Source organism: Panicum hallii, chromosome 7 (assembly GCF_002211085.1).
Source record: "Panicum hallii strain FIL2 chromosome 7, PHallii_v3.1, whole genome shotgun sequence".
In the NCBI taxonomy this organism is placed as follows: domain Eukaryota; kingdom Viridiplantae; phylum Streptophyta; class Magnoliopsida; order Poales; family Poaceae; genus Panicum; species Panicum hallii.
In genome coordinates, this window is record NC_038048.1 from 45,177,866 (window position 1) to 45,199,912 (window position 22,047).

The 22,047-nt window shown below is 54.2% G+C and overlaps 5 protein-coding genes and 1 non-coding gene across 7 annotated transcripts; 2 read left to right on the forward strand and 4 right to left on the reverse strand.

The window, feature by feature from the left end:
* Nucleotides 1-296: 296 nt before the first annotated feature.
* Nucleotides 297-368, reverse strand: TRNAW-CCA. Its single transcript has one exon. It is a non-coding gene; the product is annotated as a tRNA-Trp (tRNA).
* Nucleotides 369-3,011: 2,643 nt separating this feature from the next.
* On the forward strand, nt 3,012-10,244 carry LOC112899329 (DNA polymerase I A, chloroplastic-like). Its single transcript, XM_025967760.1, has 12 exons — nt 3,012-3,406; nt 3,894-4,611; nt 5,096-5,293; nt 5,731-6,398; nt 6,647-7,073; nt 7,196-7,291; nt 8,090-8,182; nt 8,265-8,459; nt 8,717-8,809; nt 8,998-9,210; nt 9,286-9,375; nt 9,622-10,244. Exons 1-12 carry the CDS (start codon nt 3,264-3,266, stop codon nt 9,781-9,783), a joined length of 3,096 nt encoding a protein of 1,031 aa, XP_025823545.1. The 5' UTR covers nt 3,012-3,263; the 3' UTR covers nt 9,784-10,244.
* Nucleotides 10,245-10,679: 435 nt separating this feature from the next.
* On the reverse strand, nt 10,680-12,083 carry LOC112899330. The gene has a single exon (XM_025967761.1). The coding sequence runs from the start codon at nt 11,960-11,962 to the stop codon at nt 10,754-10,756; it is 1,209 nt and encodes a 402-aa protein (XP_025823546.1). The 5' UTR covers nt 11,963-12,083; the 3' UTR covers nt 10,680-10,753.
* A 1,168-nt stretch (nt 12,084-13,251) lies between these two features.
* On the reverse strand, nt 13,252-15,008 carry LOC112901494 (anthocyanin 5-aromatic acyltransferase-like). Its single transcript, XM_025970424.1, has 2 exons — nt 14,148-15,008; nt 13,252-14,045 (listed from the first exon to the last, which is right to left on the reverse strand). Exons 1-2 carry the CDS (start codon nt 14,814-14,816, stop codon nt 13,341-13,343), a joined length of 1,374 nt encoding a protein of 457 aa, XP_025826209.1. The 5' UTR covers nt 14,817-15,008; the 3' UTR covers nt 13,252-13,340.
* A 446-nt stretch (nt 15,009-15,454) lies between these two features.
* LOC112901495 lies at nt 15,455-16,777 on the reverse strand. 2 transcript variants are annotated; one of them, XM_025970425.1, is made up of 2 exons: nt 16,065-16,777; nt 15,455-15,956 (listed from the first exon to the last, which is right to left on the reverse strand). In XM_025970425.1, exons 1-2 carry the CDS (start codon nt 16,443-16,445, stop codon nt 15,843-15,845), a joined length of 495 nt encoding a protein of 164 aa, XP_025826210.1. In that variant the 5' UTR covers nt 16,446-16,777; the 3' UTR covers nt 15,455-15,842. The 2 variants fall into 2 exon arrangements, with proteins under 2 accessions (XP_025826210.1, XP_025826211.1); XM_025970426.1 differs by having other exon boundaries at nt 15,455-15,941; nt 16,065-16,759.
* A 1,127-nt stretch (nt 16,778-17,904) lies between these two features.
* Nucleotides 17,905-19,119, forward strand: LOC112901132 (protein MIZU-KUSSEI 1-like). The gene has a single exon (XM_025969975.1). It carries the CDS (start codon nt 18,014-18,016, stop codon nt 18,974-18,976), a length of 963 nt encoding a protein of 320 aa, XP_025825760.1. The 5' UTR covers nt 17,905-18,013; the 3' UTR covers nt 18,977-19,119.
* Nucleotides 19,120-22,047: the final 2,928 nt, after the last annotated feature.

Sequence of the window (22,047 nt, forward strand, 5' to 3'; positions counted from 1 at the left end):
AGACTTCAGAAAAAATCATCCGTCTGCGAGTTAATCTGTGAACAACTGCTACTATGTCAGGCCGTCAGGGGGTTCCATGGGAGACCTCAACCTCGGCCAGTTCATAACTTTCTTTTAAGTTTTAACAGCAGTAAAAGGGGAAGAGGATATCAGCAAACAGAATAAACAAGGGGGTAATACGTGAAGGTTTTAAAATAATGGTAAAAGGGGAAAAGGAGATCAGAAAAGAAGAATCATGGGGTTAATAACGTGTAAATAAACTTAAGGAAAAAAAAGATCCGGTTGGTTCGGGGATTTGAACCCGACGTGAATCGAACACGCAACCTTCTGATCTGGAGTCAGACGCGCTACCATTGCGCCACGGATCCGGAGGGGTTCACTGATTCACGGAATCTGATATAAACAAAAAAATCCAAGTCTGCAACGTCCTTTTCGGATCTGTCGACGATTAACGCCCTTGTGTTCCTGTTCTGGGTCGGTAATGCTCACACGGTTACCAAACTTCGTTCCTCGATTTCCACTAGATTTGCAGCATGCAATCTTCAGGTGTTCTGCTCTGTATCTCTCTGATCTTCACACGAACAACAGAGGCTGGATTCTCCGCAATCCAATCAGCAAGCGGGGCCGTCGATCCGGAGCATCAATGCGAGCTCCTCTGCCCACTTAACTTCCTACGCATCGCAACAGGGACCATGCACGCCATGGCTATGGGTGATTCTGCTAGCCTTTACCCAGCGAGGGTACGCGAAGCACGGACGAGTTCAGAGAGTTGCCGCACAGTTCCGGCGCGCGCGTGAGCAGGGGGAAGAGCCAGTCAGCCAGCTCGCAGAGCATCGCGACAGGCGGAGCTCATGCGCGGCAGTAACTGATGGCTGAACGAACTCTCCCACTGTGCGGTCACGGAACGCAGAAGCGGAGTAAATGGGGCGCGCCGGCTTCATTCAAAGCCGCCGCGACCCGCGTCGCGGCCTGCCTCGCCGCTCGCCGGCCAGTCGCCTCAGTCTCCGGCCGACCGGGTCACGAAATCCCTTCACGCGCCCGCAGTCGTCGCAGCAGGGCTCGGCAGGGCGGCAGGCCGAGCCCCGGCCTTGAATGGCCACGCCGCGCGTCTCGACCGGGACCGGCGCGTGCAACTGCAAAGCTCCAGCGGCCTGCTGCGCGGCAGGCTGGGGGGTCATTGAATCCGTGTGAGGGGGGCCGAGGATCATGTGACGCACAATCAAAGGTCCCCCACGCCCCTCATCAATGGCCGCGGACTCATGCACGCGGGTATATATGCCCGGCGCGTCGACGTGCAGAACCCAGCGCCACCATTGCCTGCAGAGCTCAGCCTCCTCGCGCAACAAGTAGTACGAATAGGAGCAGCTAGCTAGCTGCTAGCCAGATAGCTAGCAGCCTCTCGGTCCGACGAGTCTCTCGGTGTTCAGCAAGTAGCACGCGGCGTCTGGGCAGCGAACAGCACTCCCGGCCGGTTCGCGCGCCGCGCCGAGCTCCCGCAGTTTCCTTGGGCTGATGGTGATGGGGAGGCACGCTCCTGCGGGTAGAGCTCACCGCGCCCTGCTGGCTCTGGCGGCGGTGTCGCTGCTCGCTGCCGTGAGCGATGGCATCAGACCAGGTCCTGGTAAGTGGGCCACTGCACGATACGGAGTCCAGATTCTTGCAGTACGCGTGCTCGCCCTGTGTGATGCCGTGACGTGCTAACCATGATCGATTTTCTCATTCGAACACAGCTCTGGAGAATGGGGCGACGACGGCGACGATGCCCATACCTGCGATGCAGGTATGCTAGCTGTTGTTCCGCCAACCAGCACTCAACCTTGCATTGGCTGGCTCCATCTGAATTTCTGAATCGACCTCCGGTCTCACATTTTGGTTGGCAGCTGGGGGGCGGCGGGGACAAGCAGGACCTGCTGCTGCGGGAGGAGGTGCGCGCGACGGGGTCGAGCCTGCCGGACTGCTCGCACGCGTGCGGGGCGTGCTCGCCGTGCAGCCGCGTCATGGTCAGCTTCCAGTGCTCCGCGGCCGAGCCGCTGCCGTGCCCCATGGTCTACCGCTGCATGTGCAGGGGCAAGTGCTACCCGGTGCCCTCCAGCTAGCTGATCGGTGACGCCGCGCGAGGAGGCTACGGCGAGCAGAGAGCTCGATTTCGGCGACCTCATGATATGATGAACGCGTTGTACTCACTACGGGACAGTTTGCAAAGATGATGGCCGAAGATGAGTAGTTAGATAGCTAGCTAGCTAGCTAGCTAGCTAGTACGTGTCCTGTGAGAAGAGAGATCCTCGATAAGCCAGTAATTTTTGGGATGCCAGTATGCCTCGGTGCATTTGTTGTAGGGTTATAAGTAGGTTGGAGGCACGCTAAGGAAGGAGTATGTGCTGCCTTTAGTTGTTGTATCTATTTCCCTGATTTATAGTTTCACATTCCTATTTTTGTCTATTTTTGCATTCACTAAAAAACTATTAACTCCTCCTAGAATTTTGACATTGCATCCATCCAATCGCAAATACGTTGTTCCTTATTTTGGAGACATAGATCTTGGTACACGTAGCCACTTCATAAATTAATGTTACACCTCCAAAACGCATCACGTTCTCATTCCTTTTCAATTTAAAAGTTAAAACCGATAAAAGAAATGCCAAACCAGAAACCTAACCCTTTCCCAATCACATCAACACTACAGTGCCGAGCACAAGACCCCATCTTCCACGATTGGGAGGTCCACCAACTAAACTAAAGCCCTCAAATCATCCACTAAAACCACTTAAACAACCATTAGCGCCCACACCAGCCGATGTGTGCACACCGGAAACAACACGCACAAAAGACCAAGATTGCCAACCGGCTGGTGGCGGCAGCCGTGTGCACGTAGCAGAGAAGCCCGGGACACCAGCAAGCAACGCCTCGCGCTGTCGGCCCCGCCCCGCAGACCACAAGCGGCAAAGGCGGAGGCAGGGCACAGATACAATTCCGGATTCCACCGTTGGCGTAAACCCTCCTGCCTTTCCCTATCCCCCCCCCCCCCCCCCCCCAAACGCCGCGGCGCCCAGCTGGGCCTCCCTCCGAGCCCAAACTCCCCTCGCGCGCCGCCGCCTCATTCGCGGCCGCCGAATGCCCGCGCCCGGCGCGTCCTGCCCCTGAACCCTCGAGGCGTGCCTAGCCCGCGCCGCGCGGCGTTGTCCAAGACGGCGCCCTGCGGCCTCGGTTGCGGCGGCGGGGGAGCCGGAGGAGGGGCCGGGAGGCTGAGGCGGCTCGTGGGGTCCATGGCGATGGCAGGGACGGCGCCGGCGCCGGCGCCCGCGCTGCTCCGGCGGTGCCCGTGCTCGGCGCCTCCGTGGGCGCCCTCGCCCTTCCGCCCCCGCCGCCGCGGACGCTCCACGATGTCGCCCTTCACCGGCGGCAGAAGGTTAGTACCCGTACTGTTTTGAGGTTTTAATGCTCATTCAGTGAAGCTAGGTAGCCTGTGTGATGTGTGAATAGGTGGTATTGCTAGTGATAATCGTTCGATGCGAGGTTTGCACGGGGCAGTAGGAATTAGGATGCTGGCCTATGCTTTTAAGTTAGGTCGACCCTGTGAGCCTGTTGCTAGCTGGCTAGCTGCAACTGCGGTGGTTACTGTTCTGTTTTGGGAACCTTGTGTCGTGTTCTGGATTGATACTAGCCCTTTCTATGGACCAATCGGGGGCGAGTGAGCCTCATATGTCTGTTATGTAAATTTGCTCTGCATCCATAGCCCGTAGGACTGACCCTGTTGTCTCTGGTCCGTCCCTGGTTATGGTGTTTGGTTGAATTTTGTTAGCGAGTTAACATTTGATGATGGTTCTCCAAAGTATCCTAGTTGTGCATCACTTTGGTGTTTCCCCTCTAACTTTAAGAACGGTTCTGATTGTCAGGCAGGAGTACTCTCATAGTTCAGGTGTTGGAATTCAAGACAACAAACATCTTAAGTTTGGAGTATGTGTCAACTTTAACGTGCAAAGTAGTGGGGCGCAAGAATGGGCTGCTGAGAGCAAGAGGTTATCTTCCATCAGAACCAGCAACGGTACCTACAATGGTTCCAGTCATCTAGGGCCGGTAATTCTTCATCATGAACACCTAGAAGATTTCAAGAGCTCCAAACAGTCTTCAGCTCACAGTGTAAGACAAAGAATGGCGCCGAATTCACTTGCAAATAGGCATGCCAATATGGAACCTGCAAAGCATCACATGATTAACCGTGCTGCAGCTGCTGTGTCAGCACTGGCCAGTGTTGTTAAAGATGACACCAAACCAGTTAACAGGCATTGTGAATCCGAAGTGGTGGCTCAGTGGCCAAATGGTTCCAAGTTTCATGCTTCTCTTCCGAAAATTTCTGAAGTTGAAACAAGCTTGCCATTTGATGACAAGGCTACAGAAAGCAATGCTAAAGATGGAAATGAATGCTCACCCAAGGAGACAGTACAACCTTCTCCAGCTAGAGCACCCTTGTCCAAGGAGTCTAAAGACGCACGGAAGGCACTGGCTACCATCTATGAAAAAGTTCTGGTGGTTGATGATGTCAAGTCAGCTAGGAGAGTTGTTCAGTTGCTTACTACAAAGTACAGAAATTTTATTCATGCATGTGATACAGAGGTAGGGGATGAAAACCCTCGGCGATTGTTTGAGCTTCTATATAAGATCCATATGTTTGTCTATATCTGTCATGGCTTGTTGCCTAAATCTGCTATTGACATATTCAACCAGGCAGTATATATACTCCACTAAAATCAGGACTCAGGGTTTTACATATGCCTACATACCCACCTTTTTTAAATTCCAACGTTTGCTTCTGTTTAATATGTTCTATTTAATTTACATTTTTTTTTCTTTCTGTGACTTCCTTATGCACCATGTATGCCTGCACCTTTTGCTTTATTGTTCAGTATGGTGTCCATGATAAATGAGGGGTCTCATGGATCTTGAACAGCATTAAGCAGATACCCATTATTATCTTGTGTTCTTTGTCGGTGGTATGGTACTGACAATTAAGTTATATGTTGGAAAGATTTTTTTTCCTTTTGAATACATATCAACTCCTTGTTATTGTTTATAATTTAGGAGAGCTCAATGCATGCAGGTAGCTAATATTGATGTTAAACAAGAGACACCAGTTGGCCATGGAAAGGTCACATGCTTTAGCATCTACTCTGGCACTTCTGGTGCTGAAGCTGATTTTGGAAATGGCAAGACATGCATTTGGGTGGATGTGCTGGATGGTGGACGGGATGTCCTCATGGAGTTTGCCCCATTTTTTGAAGATCCATCAGTTAGGAAGGTGAAATGCAACTCACTTTCTCGTTCTTTTTTTTTTTGACACCACTTAGCGGGGTTATTAGGACTTGGGTCTCTTTCTTGGGCGGGACACCAAATCCATGTATCTTTACTGACTAACTAATTTCTCGACGCTGGGATTGATCCTAAAGAGATTGTACTGGTGTCCGCTCTGTTCCATCATTGTATAAGACTATTGTGGTATAAACGGAACCAAGAACAAGAGTATAATTGCAATATCGCAGTCAGATTCAAAACTCATGCTTACAGCTTTACGATGTGCAGGTGTTAGCCAAATTATCTGTGTCTCTGCTTTTACCCATTTCTTTTGACATCTGTAGCCAAACCTTGCTATTCCTGGAACCTTTAGGATAAAACATCTACCTTAGTTATCTCATTATTGGAATGTTCTAAAGCAAGTATCTTATTTTCGTTATGTAGGTTTGGCACAATTATAGTTTCGATAGTCATGTCATAGAGAACTATGGAATTAAAGTTTCTGGATTTCATGCTGATACAATGCATCTTGCACGACTTTGGGACTCATCAAGAAGAACGGATGGAGGATATTCTCTTGAGGGACTTACAAATGATCACAGGGTCATGGGTGTTGTCCCAAAGGAATTGCAAAAGATCGGGAAGCGGTCAATGAAAACCATCTTTGGTAGGAAAAAGATAAAAAAAGATGGATCAGAAGGTAAAATTACTGCAATTGAGCCTGTTGAAATTTTACAAAGAGAAGACAGAGAACTGTGGATCTGTTATTCTTCACTAGATTCCATGAGTACATTGAGGCTTTATGAAAGCTTGAAAAGCAAGCTTGAAAGAAAGCCCTGGACTTTTGATGGTGTCCCCAGAGGTTCAATGTATGATTTCTATGAGGAGTATTGGCGTCCTTTTGGTGCTATTCTTGTCAAAATGGAAACAGCTGGAATGCTTGTTGACCGTGCTTACCTTTCACAGATTGAAAAAGTTGCTGTTGCACAGCGCAAATTAGCTGCTGATAAATTTCGGAAGTGGGCATCTAAGTATTGCCCTGATGCAAAATACATGAATGTTAATAGTGATACTCAGATTCGACAACTCTTCTTTGGTGGTATAGAGAACAGGTATGAGCCTAACCATTTTCTCTGTTTAAGTTCCTTTTGGGTATCCATATATATGCTGCTTTAATTTCCCATCTAGGAAAGTCTTATTTAATTCGTTACATTTATCGATTTTATAGTAAATGACTCTGCACGCATATTAAACACAAAATAAAAGGAGAAAAAGTTTAGTCAATATATGTTTAATTCTGTATCCTAGATATTCCTTGGACGCAATCCCTATAAATTTTGACGTTCTTAATTTCTGACAGATGCAAACCTGGTGAATTTTTGCCGAAGAGTAAAGCTATTAAAGTGCCTAATGATGAAACTGCAGTTGCAGAAGGCAAGAAGATTCCAAAGTATCGCACAATTGAACTTTTCAGTATTGTGGAAGACCTCCAAACTGAAATATTGACTGCAAGTGGCTGGCCTTCAGTTAGTGGGGATGCATTGAGAAATTTGGCTGGGAAAGTTCCATCGGATCTTGTTTACACAACAGATGATGTAAATGATGATGAATGTGGTAGTGATTCTGAAATTTCTGATCGTGACCTAGAAGACACCTCCTCTTATGGAACTGCATATGAAGCATTTGGAGGAGGCAAGAAAGGAAAAGAAGCATGCCATGCCATTGCAGCTCTATGTGAGATCTGTTCTATTGACTCGTTGATATCCAACTTCATTCTTCCTTTACAGGTGAGCTGGCTCCACATACTCTAGTGTAGATTGCAGCAGTCATTGTTGTACATGGCTATGCGAGTTTGGCTTGAATGCCAACTTGTCTTTATCCTAATTGTCTCCTTTTGCTCCCTTGACAGGGAAATCATATATCATGTAAGGAGGGGCGGATCCACTGTTCTTTAAATATCAACACAGAAACAGGGCGTTTATCGGCGAGGACACCAAATTTACAGGTTGGCATTTACAATTTTAGGGAGGTTGCACCCGATTGTAGTATAATGGCATTCTCAAGGTCAATGTTATGGGCAGTTGGCTAGGCCTTATGGGCTGGATCCATTAGGGCTAGGGTTAGAGATAGGTGGCAAGTAAACCTCTCTATATAAAGAGAGGGGATGTATCAATCAAAGGCAAGCAAGAATTAAACCAATCTATTATCCCAGTCCCCTTCTCCTACCCCTGTCCTTGTAGTGAGGTTGCGCATCTTGGGTTCGGAGCCATCCATACCCGTGTTTATGACAGTCAATAATTATACAGGACGTTCAACATATTAGAACATTTTAGAAAAGGACGAACAGGCAGTTTGAGTGTTGGATTCTAAACTTGCAACATAAGGCATAGTGTCATACTTATTGGCGATAGGTTAAAGTTAATGTGCCGAATTGGAATATGAACTATTATACAAATGTATTTAGCAGTTAGATTGGCAGTTTCTATATTCTTAATATGTGTGGACTGGATGAAGCTTAAATGAGGCACTGTTGTGTAAATCATTAAGCTATGTTCATCAACTCAATAAGCAAGCTGTTACTGATATTAAGTTTGAAAATGAGCTCTGCGGTTTCTTTGAACATTATGGGCCAAAACAATTAGCTGAGGTTGTTGCAGCATTTAATCTGATAACCAAAAGATGAGAAATGTTTTGTCAAGTCCTGCAAGCTGTGAGCTGGTTGCTTTACATCTTCTAGTATTGTGATACCAATAACCAACTTCAAATAATTTGTTGAACCTGTGAATATATTCCTCCATGGCAGAACCAACCTGCACTTGAAAAGGATCGGTATAAAATCCGCCAAGCTTTTGTTGCAGCTCCAGGGAACACTCTTATTGTTGCTGATTATGGTCAGGTATTGTGCTCAGCAGAGTTTTCAAATATTTGTACGCTGATACTAGTACAAAGTAAAAAAGACACACTTCTTTTATGTGTAGCTGGAGCTCAGGATATTGGCACATCTTGCCAATTGTAAAAGCATGTTAGATGCTTTCAAAGCTGGTGGTGACTTCCATTCCAGGACTGCCATGAACATGTACCAGCATATTCGTGAGGCTGTTGAAGAAGAGAAAGTAATTCTTGAATGGCATCCTCAACCTGGTCAAGAGAAACCTCCTGTGCCGCTGTTGAAGGTATGCTAGCTTTAATGGTATTTCTGAGAATTATACTAATTCCTTCTAATTTGTTAAAACTATGGTCAGGCTTACCAGTTTATCGCTTCATCTTGTGTACTGGACTTTGTTGCACTTACTGTTTCCTTTATTTTCCATGTCTTTTGGTCCAGTACACTGTGGAGCTAATTGTGGATATGGGTCTAGGAAATATTATTAGCACGAGAATGTATATGACGTGTCTGGAATGAAACTCTAATTCTTTTCTTGTGATTTAGGATGCTTTTGGTGCTGAGAGGAGGAAAGCTAAAATGCTAAATTTTTCCATTGCATATGGAAAAACAGCCCATGGGCTTGCTCGCGATTGGAAGGTACAAACTTGTCAAATGAACATATCTCTAAAATCTAAATTAACAGCAGCATTTCAACTTTAGTGTGTTTTCTGTACCAGCTTGGCCTACTGGGTTAACCAATCAGCTAGAAACCAGAAAATAACCTGCATGCTGATTAGCCATGTTTATAAGAAATGCAGCCTTCATGTAATCTCCTCCCTTATCAGGTTTCTGTTAAGGAAGCAAAGGACACACTGAAACTCTGGTATAGTGACCGAAAGGAGGTTCTGGCTTGGCAAATGAAGCAGAAAGAACTAGCACAGGAGAAGTGTGAAGTTTATACTTTGCTTGGGCGATCACGCCGTTTTCCAAACATGGCTTATGCAACTTCTGGCCAAAGGGGTCACATTGAGCGTGCTGCTATCAATGCTCCTGTACAGGTGAGTACTGCCTATCGCAACTCATAGTTGTTGAAATTAGTTTTGTGCTTAAAATGTTTTCTTTTAACACCACAGGGCAGTGCAGCAGATGTTGCTATGTGTGCAATGCTTGAGATAGACAGGAATACTCGTCTTAAGGAACTTGGTTGGACGCTACTCTTGCAGGTATTTGATGTGTAAAGTTACTGATCAATGGTTAAATGTTGGCATACGTTGTTTTCCCCTTTGAAACTGAAAAAGGCACTGACATTTTGTGACTGGTGTAACTTGTTCATTAGTATTCAATTTTTCTGAGTCAAAATGTATGCAGTTGGCGCTCATGTTTACTTTGGAATATTGTTTTAGTTTTAGCCTTTTTGGGTAAATGCAACACAATGTAGACCTAGAATAACTGACAGCTCCATATTTCAGGTGCATGATGAAGTGATACTGGAAGGGCCTGAAGAGTCTGCTGAACTGGCCAAGTCCATAGTGGTCGAGTGCATGTCTAAGCCCTTCTATGGCACCAACATCCTGAATGTCGACCTCGCTGTTGATGCCAAATGTGCGCAGAATTGGTATGCAGCCAAGTAGACCTTGCTGTTTGTCCTCCTCTAGTGTTGAGCAAACACGGTAAGGTTGTGCCTCGTCAATTCCTGTGGTGAAATTTAGTGCTTTTTTGAACTGGTATCAACTGGTAGGCTAGTGCGCCCCCCAGGTTGGATGCCATGCACTATTTATTTCGCCATGGGCAGTGGGCGGTCGGCACTCAGTTGGGAAGGCATCGTGCACTACCATAAAGATCGGATGAGCTTGACTCCCACTCTCCCAATTAGGATCTGTGTCGATCTGTCATTTGCGTGATGTAGTTGACTGTCCCGAAGAGAAGTAGCAAAAACTAGGCATGCGATGTTCATAAGATTTGTCTAGCATGCTGACGTATTAGGTTAGCTGACCTATTCTGCTGATGTTTAACACTTCGCTACGTACTGCAACTGAAACTATGTTTTGGTAGAGACTCAAGAGAATGTAATTTAGCGTGGTTCTGTTCTTAATCTTGTCTTGTCTTCTGCGGCATTGTGCAATTGCGCATAGCAGTGCTGCGATGGTGTGCTCATGTTCCTGCTCGTCAAGAATTCATCTCCAAATGCCTTACGTCAGCACCTGTGTCTGCCGAACTTCATCTTGAAAGTCGCAGGAAAAAAAAAGGGGGACGGGATGACAACTGACAAAGCCAAGTGATGACAGAAAAAGGGTATAACTTGAGATTAGGTAAGTACGACAGCGAAACCATGGCGGCAGAGTTGAACTGGCCAGCCAAGAATTTTGCTATTTCGCCTCATTCAGAATACGAAGCAGGAGATCATGGCAAAGCCAGAAGCCCGGAACCAAATGACAATTCAGCACGCTTAACTGTTTACGCATAAGCTTCTGTATCGCAAACAGAACATGCTCTAAAGCTTCTGTTCTGCTGAAATCACACCTTAAAATAATGTCCATGTCAATCTATAAGTCTGAACCTCAACACACATCACACAGGAATCATCAGAACAAAAATGTTAAATCAATCACCCTGCGAGCTGCAGCTGCTGGCAATGGTGGAGCAATCACCACGCGAGCTGCCCTTGCGGTGATCAGGAGGATACATCTCGAGGAGTTCTGGCGCCTGATCGCTATACCTCAGTATGTACCTCTCCACAAACCTGGCCTCCGACGCTCTCACGATGTTCACCAGCCGCTCCCTGCCGATGTCCACGCCTCTGGCCTTCAGGGCCTCGATGGCGCGGCACCGCGGCACCATCCGCTTGCTGACGCTGAGCGTCAGCAGCACGGGGTCCCTGACGATGTGGTCCGCGCCGCACCCGACGGTGTCCACCAGGAACTCCACCTTGCGGCGCAGCAGCTCCGCGGACATGAACAGGAAGCACGGCGCGCGCCGGAACATGGCGAGGAACTCCTGCTCCGTGCACCCGGTCCCGCGCATCACGGCGGCCCTCTTGGCCCGGAACGCGGTGTCGCTGACGTTGTGCAGCGTAAGGAGCGCCCACGCGTACATCCGGGAGCCGCGCGGCACCCCGCACGCGTCGACACGCGCGGTCAGCGCCCGGAGCTTGGCGGGCGACTGCAGGATGAGCGACGGCTTGAGACGCACCGTGGCGGCGAGGCGCGCCTCGGGGACGCCGTGGCTCCGGAGCGCGCCGAGGTTCTGCAGGAGCGCGTCGACGCTGTTCCTGAGCAGCCACGTCTTGGCGAGCCATTTCATCAGTAACCTGGCGGACCCGAGGAGGTCGAGCCAGAGCAGGAGGCGCGGGAGGAGGTTGGTGTGGACGCCCATGGCGAGCGCGGGCGGGTAGAGCGAGAAGAGGCGCACGGCCTCGGCTCGGGTGAGGCCCAGCGACCGCACGGCGCGGAACTTTGGCGCGATGGTGGCGTCCACGTCGCTGAGGAGCACCGCCGGGTTCCAGGACACGACGGCGCGGGCCTGCGCGCGGGTGAGCCCCCGCGAGCGGAGGAAGGCGAGCACGGCGTCGGGACGGGACGGGGAGCTGAGGTGCGCGAACCGCGGCGCCGCCTTGGCGGCCTTGTCCGGCGGGAGGCCGCAGGTGGAGACGAGGTAGTCGACCATGAAGTGCGGCTGGTCAGAGGAGGAGGTGGAGAAGCGGAGGAAGATGTGGCCTCGGATGCCGCATGAGAAGGGTACGAGCGGCTGCGGAGGTAGGTGGACGGGTAACCAGCGGTGGAGGGCGCGGCGGGCGAGCCGCCGCAGCGCCATGGATCCTCCGGCTGGGCGCCCAGGCCCCCAGGGAAGGCAGGACCCGCGGCCGTGTAGGCGTGTACCCAGTGAAACCGCATTCGATGATTCGATCAATCTACCGTCCAAGCCTCCAAGGCCTCTAAAAAAGATAAGAGTTCCATACTAATTAATGTAGCCCAGCCCAACTCATTATCATGGCATAGCACACATGGGCCAGCCCACACCACTTGCACTAGTTTTTTATCTTCGCACCACCCACCCTCCGGGAGACCAGCCAGAGACTACATGGAAGCTCCAACCAGTCTGCGAGTTACCCACCAACCCCGACGACATCAAGGGCGCGCCAACAAATTAAAGTTTAGGGGCTGTTTGAATTCTAAGTGCTTATAATAAATTCTGTCACATCGAATATTTATATTTAAATATAAGCTAATTATAAAATCAACTGCATAAGCCTAGAACTTATTCGCGAGACGAATTTATTAAGCCTACTTAATACATAATTAGCACATATTTACTGTAGCATCACATGAGCTAATTATAGATTAATTACGCTTAATAGATTCGTCTCGAAAAAAGTCTAGAAGTTATGAAATTTATTTTATCATTAATCTATATTTAATACTTCTAATTAGTATCAAACATCCGATGTAACAGGTTTATAATAAATAGGTTTATAATAAACACTTTGGTAACCAAACCTAGCATTAGTCCCGAATCGTGATCCACGATGAGGCATGCTCCACATGTGGAATCACGAGCATTCCTTCCTGTCTCGCGCGCGGCGGCGGGACCACCAGCGACCCAGGAGCTCTCCACACGGTGAAGTCGGAAGAAGGATCGTCCAGTGGGTGGCAGGCGGCAAGGCGAGACGGTGGGTGCTGCAAGCTGGGACGATGGTGATCGATGGACGATGCCGGGGCGTGGGTAGTGGAGATGTTAATGCAGGCAACCCTGAACTTTGCCTCGGGTTGCCGTACCAAAGAGAGTGCAACGAAAGCAACGCTTTCGAAGTCTCAAGTTCAGATGCACTGTACCAAAGAGAGTACAACGCAACCCTGAACTTTCGAACTTGCCTCGGGTTGCCGTACCCACACGTCGGTCGGCAGTCGGTTGCGTTCCGGTCCATGCACTCAGCAGTGACGTCGACGCGAGGCGTTTACATGCCGGTGCGCCCGATACAGGCCGAAACAGGGACGCGCACGGGCCCACCACCCCATCCTGTCCTGACCGTACACGCTCGACCATGGCGCGAGCCACAAGCCCGCAACCCCCAATAGTGGCATGGAGCCATGGACACCAAATGCTGAGCTGAGAAACAATGCCGTTTTTACTGCACGTGCAATACAAGGCGACCGACCAACAAATTAAACTGTGTGTAATAAGTGTTGCGTCCTCACTCATCCGAATCCGACCCGAGCAGGTGGAGGAGCTCCGACTGGAACGCGTCGACGTGCGCCCGCCGGAGCATGGACACCGCCGCCTGCACCCCGCCGCCGTCCCTGGCGCGGACCAGCGCCACCTGCCCATCGTGGTTCATCCTCACGTTCTCCGTCCGCCGCGGCCTCCCCCACCCGAAGTCGGCGACCTCGTACGCCCTGAAGCCCGCCGACCCGGACACGTTCACCAACCGGTCGATGGGGGGCCCCCCGTCGCCGGCCAGCTTCATGAACTCCCACCCGGGCGATGAACCGAGCGGGTCCTCCGCCATCTCCCGGATCGCGTCCTGCACTGCCGACGCCGCGGCCGCCAGCGCGCGCTCGCCGCGAAGCTCCCGCGCCGGCAGCTTCACCTGGCAGCAGGTGAGGCACGTGCCGAAGTACTCCGCGCCGGCGGGAGGGTCGAGGCGGTTGCGGGCGTCGGCGAAGAAGAAGAGGAACACGTCGTCGTCCGCAGGGACGGTCCGGCAGCGGACGGCGCAACTCCAAGCTAGCGAGACGACGGCGACGAAGCTGGACGGAGGGCGGCGCAGCGGCGCGCCGTGGGCATCGCCGAGGCGGACGATGCGCTGCTTCAGCCGCGCGATGCGCGGCGCGTCCAGGGTGAACGTCCGCCGGGTGAACCGCAGCCGGTCTTGCTGCAACAACGCGGGCATCGGCACCTGGTCGTGTGGCAGCAGCAAAAATCAGGTGCAACGAAATCAAAACCCAAATCAAATGGGAGAGATGTGAACGAAGCCTGCGCTGTGCTCGCCGGAACGTACCGCCGGCAGGCCTGGCATGTACTTCCGCACGACGCTCCGGGCCAGCTCCTCGCCGTCCGGCAGCCGGATACGCGCGCGGTCGAAGCACGGAGGCGGCTCGGGCGGCGCGTGCCCGCGGCACGCCGCCGCCCACGCCTCCACCAACCTCCACATCGACTGCCCGTCGGCGACGGCGTGGTGCAGCGTGAGCCCGAGGGCCACCCCGCCTGCTCCCCCGAGCCGCGTGGCCTGCACGCCCAGCAGCGGCGCCGGCAGCCGGTACATGTCGACCTCCGGAACGAGCCCCTCGAACGTGCGCACGTCGTGGTCCTCGTCGCACGCGAGGCTGCGGGCGTCGGCGTCGGTCTCCGCGACAACGAACCTGACGCCTTCGTCGTCGGCGGAGCGGCGGATGGCGACCTCGCCCGTGTCCGCGAGGTGATGGAGCTTGCCGGCGAGCGGGGCGTGGGTGGCCAGGGTCGCCGCGAGGGAGGATTTCAGGGACCGGACGACGTCGTCGAAAGGCGGCAGCCGGTCGCCCTCGAAGAGGAGGAGGTGCTGCAGCACCGGGGCCACGACCCACTGCGCCTCCATGGCGTTGAGCTTGATAGTAGGCTCGGGAGGCGCCGCGCCGGCCGCCGGCGCCGGCGCGGGGACGTAGCCGACGTCGACGATTCTCACCGGAGCCATGGGGTCTGATGAGCGGCGCTGGAGCAACGAGCGGCCGGATTAGAGCTGCGTATGGCGTCGCGGCTGGTGTTTGCCGTTTGCGTGCGTTCGTATAGCGTGGACGCGGAAGAAGTACCCGTGGCTGGAGACGAGGAGGCCATCATTGTCGCGTTTTTGCGGCCCGCGGGACCATGATTGACGAGTGCCTGCCTACTAATGGCTTCATTCAGGAATCACAATCTTCGAATCCCCGAGTCCACCATGAGTGTCTGCCTAATAATGGCTTCATTCATTGCCTATTAAGTTGGTTTTTTTTAGGGGTAGGAGATTTCCATTAAGTCGAGGGCGCAGTATGATTACACCAGAGCAAAATGCAAAAAAGACGAAAGAGAAGCCGAGATGGTCGGCCCAGAAGAGTACTCGGCCCAAGGGGCCAAGACAAAAATCATGGCCCCAGCGAGGCAGGCCAGCAGCCCAAATAAGGCCCATAAGAACATACGGTACGGGCCAGGCCGGCCGGCTCGATCGCCGCTGCAGCAGCAGCGTCGTTTCACCTCCTGCCGTCCTTGGCTCGCCGTCTCGCCGGGAACGATGCACACAGGGTTTCAAATCTGTATATATACGACTTTGAACCGTGCCATACATGATACATACAAAAATAAGAAGAAAAACGAAGGTCGCCACCCAGCAACAAATTATGATATGAAGACGAACATCTCTATCACCCACGCACGATGCTTAGCAAATGCCCGTATCAGGTATCGCAGCTTAAGCAAGCACAGATAACTACACACCACTTTCAGAGCCTTATTATTCCAAGTTCGGATCAGAGATGATGATCAAGCCTACGCAAACATGAACTCCTTAGCCACACCTACTACTTTGTACGAAGTTAAATAAAGATGCTACGTACATGGAAGTAGACAGCCACAGATTCGACGAACAAATAAAATACGGCGCGGAGGCGAGGCGTCACCGTTTCATCACCCACCGGCTTGTTGTCTGCTCCTGCAGATGGATGGATGGATGGATGGATGGAGAAGACGTCTAGTGGTGTACTCCGCCATTGCCACCGCTGCCCTCCCTCGGGCGGCGGCCCGGCGGCTGCGGCCTCCTCACCGCCCACACCCTGGTCACCACCTCCTCCTGCATGAACAAGAACTGCAATGGATTTCTTCATATTTTCACGGGAGCGGCCAGTCAATGGAACATTGTTCAGTTACCGAGAAGCGCGCGTGGAATCAAGCGGTGACAAATCGATCTACTTACGTTAGCCTTCTCGCCGCCGCCCTCTCCTTCCTGCGACGGATCCGCCGCCGCCGCGGCGTCCGGTGCAGCGACAGCGGCCGGCTTCGGGTGCCGGTCGCTGCTGCCGCAGTAGCCGTGCAAGCCCAGGCAGCCGGCGCAGGCGCGGAGCAGGAGCAGCAGCAGCGAGCACGGGTGCGCGAAGAGCGCCGGCGAGGCTTCTCCGGAGCTCACCACCTCCTTGATGAGCAGTCCCGCCGATTCCTCCGCTTTGTACCCTGCGCGCGGACCTACCGATTCTTCGGCGTGGCCCTCCGCCGCCGCCGCCGCCGCGTCGTCGTCTTGGCGCTGCCCCGCCGAATCTTGGAACTTGTCCTCCGCCTCCTTTTCCCCGTGCTGATCCATTGCCTGCCTTTGTCTCCGCGGCCGCTCTAGGCAGATGCTCGGACTGGGAGCTTCTGGAGAAGGGAGTCCGGGGGCGGCGTCTCTAGCCTAGCGCTACTGTTTCCCTTTGCTCGTCAACTTTTGGGTGCCCTGCGTCTGTGGGATGCCGATGGTGCGTTCAGGAGTATTTACTCCCCCTCTGTGGCAGATTCATACGGCGTCGAGCCCTAGTTTAATTGCGGCGGAACGAGGGCACGTGGGGCCTCAAAAAGTTTCCCGGAATGCCCCTGGAGAGATTGGACTCGCAGGTACACCGCCCGGTGTGCCTGCAGCAGAAGAATGGTGTGCATGCGAGCAACCACGACCAGTCTACTGCGTAAGGGTAAACCTGTAAATGGCCATGCTGGGTAGTGGTAGCCATGGCTGGCAGGGTAGGGCGCCTTGTCCAGAGTGACAAATGCCGACGCGGACACAGACGTTAACCAGCTGCAAGGCAGCGAGGGGCATTGAAGGACACCTCACCAACCCGGCTTTTAATTTGTACAGAGCTTTGCTTTGCTGCTTGCAACCTGACGAGTGATGAGTTGCATACGTTTATCTTAAAAAAAAAAGAAAAAAAAGATGAGTTGCATATGTGAAGTTTCAGTCCGTTGACAGACCTGGGGCCTATCAATGGGTCAGCAACATCTCTTCATCAGAGTATAAGCTTAATTATTCGGCACTGGGATTCTCTAACCTGCACGCTTATCCACTTAAGAGAACAGTTTCTGTCCATCTTATTTGTCGCGTTTTCAGGGTCGAGAATCTGGGGCTCGAACGGCAAAGATCGATGTGAGCTCGCAGCTACCACCTGCTCTGCTCTTGTGTTTTCCCTGTGATCTCAGCCCGGCACGGAGAATTAATTAATTAATCAATTGTAAGACTTGCGGTCGACTAAAGGATCACCTATAGTACTACCTCCTGGCGGTAGCATCAACTCCACAAAATCGATTAGCTCCTCAAGGCCATGTCCTACGTGTCCCGTTTCGTACGCCTGCACTGCACCCTGGCTTTTGTACTCCTGCTCCCCACAGGCCACAGGACTACAGGAGCTGCACGACCACTCGATCTGGCTGCGAGTCTGCTACCAGTACAGATGCAGAAGATGGATTGCAGCTGGAAACAATAAAAGCGGCACGGCAGGAAGGAATGAACCGCGTCTCCGATGGACTGGGCCGAAATCACCAACTCATATCTTGAGCTTGGGCTCCGGTTACGAAAATCCTTTCCCAGAACATGGGCTTCCGATCCTACTACTAAGCACCACTCAATTTCGATCGAAAGCCCAGAAAACCCGACCGGAGCGCCCGCGCGCGTAATGACCGAGATGCCGACGCCGGCGGACTCGGGCGGCCGCCTGGCTGGCGCGTTTGGCGCCAGTGGCTCCGAACCGCATCAAAACACCCCCCGCCGTGCCTCCTCCGATGGTCAGCGCAGATCCGCAGCCTCAGGCCATCCATCGCGCTCGAAGCCGGCCGATCGGAGGAGCAGGCGGGCCGCGCCGGCTGCCGCAGCACCGGTAGCGCGGGCCCAGCTCGTCTCCCTCCGCGATGGCCGACGTCGACGCGGGCGCCGCCGAGGAGCCGGACCGCAGGACGCGCCCCGCGTCCCTGTCCTCGTCGTCGAAGGGGAGCGACCACGACGACGCCGGCAGCGAGAAGCCCACGCTGGGCCAGTCGGCGCCGTCCCCGGCGCGCCCCGCGGGCCACGCGCTCGAGGAGCCGCCGAAGCGGAAGGCGCCGGCCCGGCGGTCGCGGCCGATGCGGATGTTCCAGAGCATGTGCCGGTCGCTGCCGCTGCTGAACCCGCGGTGCGGGCGGCCGCTGCAGCCCGGCGCGTGCCGGATCGCGCCTCCCGCGCGGCTCACCCCCTCGGACTCCCTGCTGTCGCAGCTCATGGGGTCCTCATCCAGCGCGGCGGCGGCGTCCCGCCACCGCCTCACCGGCACGCTCTTCGGCTACCGCGACGGCCGCATCTCGCTGTCCCTCCAGGACAACGCGCGGTGCCGCCCCACGCTGGTCGTGGAGCTCGCGCTCCCGACGCACGCGCTGCTCCGCGAGCTCGGCGCCCACGCGGGCGCGCGCATCGTGCTGGAGAGCGAGAAGCACGCGGAGCACGCTGACGCCGCCGCCGCGGCCGACGCCGGTAGCGACGGCGCCGGCGCCGGCGCTGGCGGAGCGGGCGGCGCCAGCTTCAAGCATCACGACGACGAGGGGTGGGTGCTGGAGGAGCCGATGTGGACCATGTTCTGCAACGGGAAGCGCGTGGGGTACGCGGTGCGGCGGGAGCCCACGGAGGAGGACATCGCGGTGCTGGAGACGCTGTGGGCGGTGACCATGGGCGGCGGGGTGCTCCCCGGCAGGTCGGTCGTGGACGGGCCCAACGGCGAGGTGGCGTACATGCGCGGGAGCTTCGAGCACACCGTCGGGTCCCGGGACTCGGAGTCGCTCTACATGGTCAGCCCGCCCGGTGGCGAGGGCCCCGAGCTCGCCATCTTCTTCGTTAGGCTATGAACCGAACCAACTTACTACGGTGCATCCTCACGCCGCACTCGTGGCTAAACTTTTCCTCCCCTCCTCTGTACTGTATCGTTCGTCAGCCTGGGCGTCAGAAATTTTCGCTGCTGCCATCACGGAATTCTTTTTTTGGACAACAAAAAAGAATCACGAGAAGTCTATCAGCATTCTTCATTGTGGTGACATGTCACGCCGACAGATCATGACCGCCACGTAGCCTGCAGGCACACCATGGAGTCCATGTACGTGCCGGCCGCGAACCGCGCGGCAGGCAGAGGCCAGACGTCTGGGCTCTGCATGCACGCATACAGACAGACGCGCACGGCCGGCGCAGTGGCGGACGCGCGCACCTTTGGCAGCGAGCGAGCACCCTGTCTGGCAGTCACGAGCACAGTTTACGTCACGTGGTTCCACGAATCATGCACGGCTCCCCACGCAAAAGAATACTAGCTGCGGCATTGATGGAACGGGCAGTTAGCCCTGTTGCTCTCGTGTCGTGAGAACAGGGCGGGCCTGGCCTGGGAGGACGCGACGTGCGGTGCGGCGGGGCGCACTGTGCGGAGATGCCCGGGCCCTCTGCTCGCCCGCCGTGTGCCCGTACCCTGCCGCGACCGGCGCGTGCGTGCAAGTGGCGGTACGCGGGCGCCTGCGCGGCCGTACGCGGCGAAATCTCTGAGATCTGAGGAGACGCTGCACCGCGACGCTGAGCTGCTGACGGTAAAGCGCGCTGCTGAAAAAAGCATTGCGTTGCGTTTCGGCGTGGTGCATGCAGCAATGCACGGAGGGTTCGTCAGGTGTCCGCACGATGGATCATGGGGCCGGCAAGGCGGCAACCGTGCACTGCACACGTGGAGAAAAGGCGTGGACGGCAGCGCGGCACTGCACATCGATCCACGAGGACATGGACGCAGATGCAGTGCAGCAGCGGCGCTTGTCTGTCGTCTGCCGCTGCGCGTTTTCACGTGCGTCCTGTGATGACTGATGAGCTTTCCTCCAGTCACTGCTGCTGGGTCACCCACACAAACTACTGAACTAGCTAGAGCTGCTCCTCTGCTCCTGCCAATGCTGTCATCGAGGCTTCAAGCTTCAGACCACAAATCTTGATTTGCTTATAAACTGGTGTGTGTTGGTAATGGGGAAAGATTAGATTCTAACCAGGCTCGCTCCATGCATGATGTGCATCTCGCATTGAAACCGAGGCTTGCACGGAACTAGCGACCCGCGCGTGCAGGGAGATTCTCGAGTCTTTTCTGGCCAGGCGTCGAACAACGACAAGGACTTCTGGCCTTTGCATGCAGCACACGCAGTCAGTCTCGGTCACTCCCTACGCGCAGCAGGCATGATCCCCATCAGAGTCAGGGTCATATTACACAGAGCCACAGAGCTCAGTGGCATGGCGGCCCATGCCCCCAACCAAGCTAGGCCCCTGCTAGTGCTAGCCATCCTCTACCGCAGAGCACCGCGAAAACAGATAAACTAATCCGCGTCGCGATCGGCGAAGCCGCAGTATAAAGTCAGCCGGGAGCTCCAGTGAGGAGGCCTTTGGGGGACCAGGGAGGGAGAGGTCCCCCTGCCCCTGCTGGTCTCCTCCTCTCTTCTATCCGAGCTCGGCGGAACGGGATCGAGCTGCCTGCATCCATGCATGCGTCGGCATCTCCTGCACGAGAGAAGTTTGGAGATGCCGTGATCTGGTACGGGTTGGTTCCGTGGCTCTCCACTGATGTTCTTGATCCAGTCATGTCTGAACTTTTCTGTGTGATTCTGTCCATGCATGGCTCTGAACTTATTACTACTTCTCTGCATCCGTGTGAAGGCAGGGTTGTCGATCAGTTTGCACAGAGCTTTGGCGGCCTCCCGCGGCATTGGCGCCGGTCACTGGAGCTCGGATGGAAGCAGAAGGAAAAACGGGTCATGTGGCTAGCAGCTTCTGTTTTTTATTTTCACTTTGGTCGATTGCTGTTGTAGATTAACTGCTTGATTCATCTGTTTTTCTTTGCTGTTGGGGAAGGACTTGTAAAACGTGTTTTTGCAAGATCTAAGCTCCCATTTGCCTCCTAAGATTTCTTTGTCCTCGCAAAAGCTATGTCGTTGATGTGGCCTCATGCATGTTTCATTGATGTGACGACAGACAAGCCGTGCTGCCTCATCAAGGAAAAACGATAGCAAAACTCTCCCCAGTTTAGTTCCGTAGTGCGCGAAGAACAGTGGTCACCATGTCCGGTTTGTCCATGGCGGCGAGGACCTAGATGCTAACCATAACCGACGAAACCTGACTCCAAAGCTCTCACGAGAGCCTCTTCAGCTGCACGGGGCACAACCTGCGGTACGGAGGCAGGTGGCAGGCCAACCAGGCGGCGGCGATCTCACCTGCGGGCGAGAACGCGCCGACACGGCGAGGCCATCCTAAGCACGTACAGTCTGCAGACGCGCCACCGTCTGTGCGCTGCAAGTCGCGGCAATGCCAGCCGGAGCCGCTGGAGGCGCATAGATCGAAGGGTACTGAAGTGCTCGCGGCGGCAGGATCCTCATGTGCGCGGAGCGCCGCTCTGTAGCCGGCGGACGGCAGCGGAGACGCGGTGACCGCGGCCACGACGGGGCGTCCGCCCCGAAGGTCACGGAGGCCGTCAGATCGAGAACGAGCGGCAGGATCCAAGGCGGCCGAGGCAAGCGAGAGCGGCGGGTGGGCCGAAAGGCGGCCAGCACGGCCCAGTTTACTGCCGAGGCCCAGAAAATGAATAGGAGGCAGACTCCGTCGTCAGTCGTCACCGCGCGCACGCACGTAACGGGGCCGGTCGTCAGGCCGCCGTGCAGGGGCTGGCGCCGCCGGGGCCTGCTCAGGGTCGCACGTGCGACTGCGAGCGGAAGCCTCGCAGAAGGTCTACCTGCGGTCCATCTGCAGCTCGCCGCTGTCTCCGTCTCCGGCAGCTCCCGCCGTCGGATCTGCCGCCGAGCAACCGTCTCCAACAGCATCTCGCGCTCCTCCATCCGGTGTCTAGTCCATCAGTTATCGTCCCGAATACCGACGGCCGGCGGCTCTCACCGCCTCGCCTTACTGCCCCGCAACCCGC

Bases quoted from the DNA above. Each gene is read 5' to 3' on its own strand.
- LOC112899329 (XM_025967760.1), top strand. From the start codon at position 3,264: ATGGCGATGGCAGGGACGGCGCCGGCGCCGGCGCCCGCGCTGCTCCGG. The intron at 8,183-8,264 runs GTATTGTGCTCA...TTTTATGTGTAG, and splicing joins TTGTTGCTGATTATGGTCAG to CTGGAGCTCAGGATATTGGC. The intron at 8,460-8,716 runs GTATGCTAGCTT...CTTGTGATTTAG, and splicing joins CTCCTGTGCCGCTGTTGAAG to GATGCTTTTGGTGCTGAGAG.
- LOC112899330 (XM_025967761.1), bottom strand. From the start codon at position 11,962: ATGGCGCTGCGGCGGCTCGCCCGCCGCGCCCTCCACCGCTGGTTACCC.
- LOC112901494 (XM_025970424.1), bottom strand. From the start codon at position 14,816: ATGGCTCCGGTGAGAATCGTCGACGTCGGCTACGTCCCCGCGCCGGCG. The intron at 14,046-14,147 runs GTACGTTCCGGC...CCACACGACCAG, and splicing joins ACATGCCAGGCCTGCCGGCG to GTGCCGATGCCCGCGTTGTT.
- LOC112901495 (XM_025970425.1), bottom strand. From the start codon at position 16,445: ATGGATCAGCACGGGGAAAAGGAGGCGGAGGACAAGTTCCAAGATTCG. The intron at 15,957-16,064 runs GTAAGTAGATCG...AATCCATTGCAG, and splicing joins GCGGCGGCGAGAAGGCTAAC to TTCTTGTTCATGCAGGAGGA.
- LOC112901132 (XM_025969975.1), top strand. From the start codon at position 18,014: ATGGCCGACGTCGACGCGGGCGCCGCCGAGGAGCCGGACCGCAGGACG.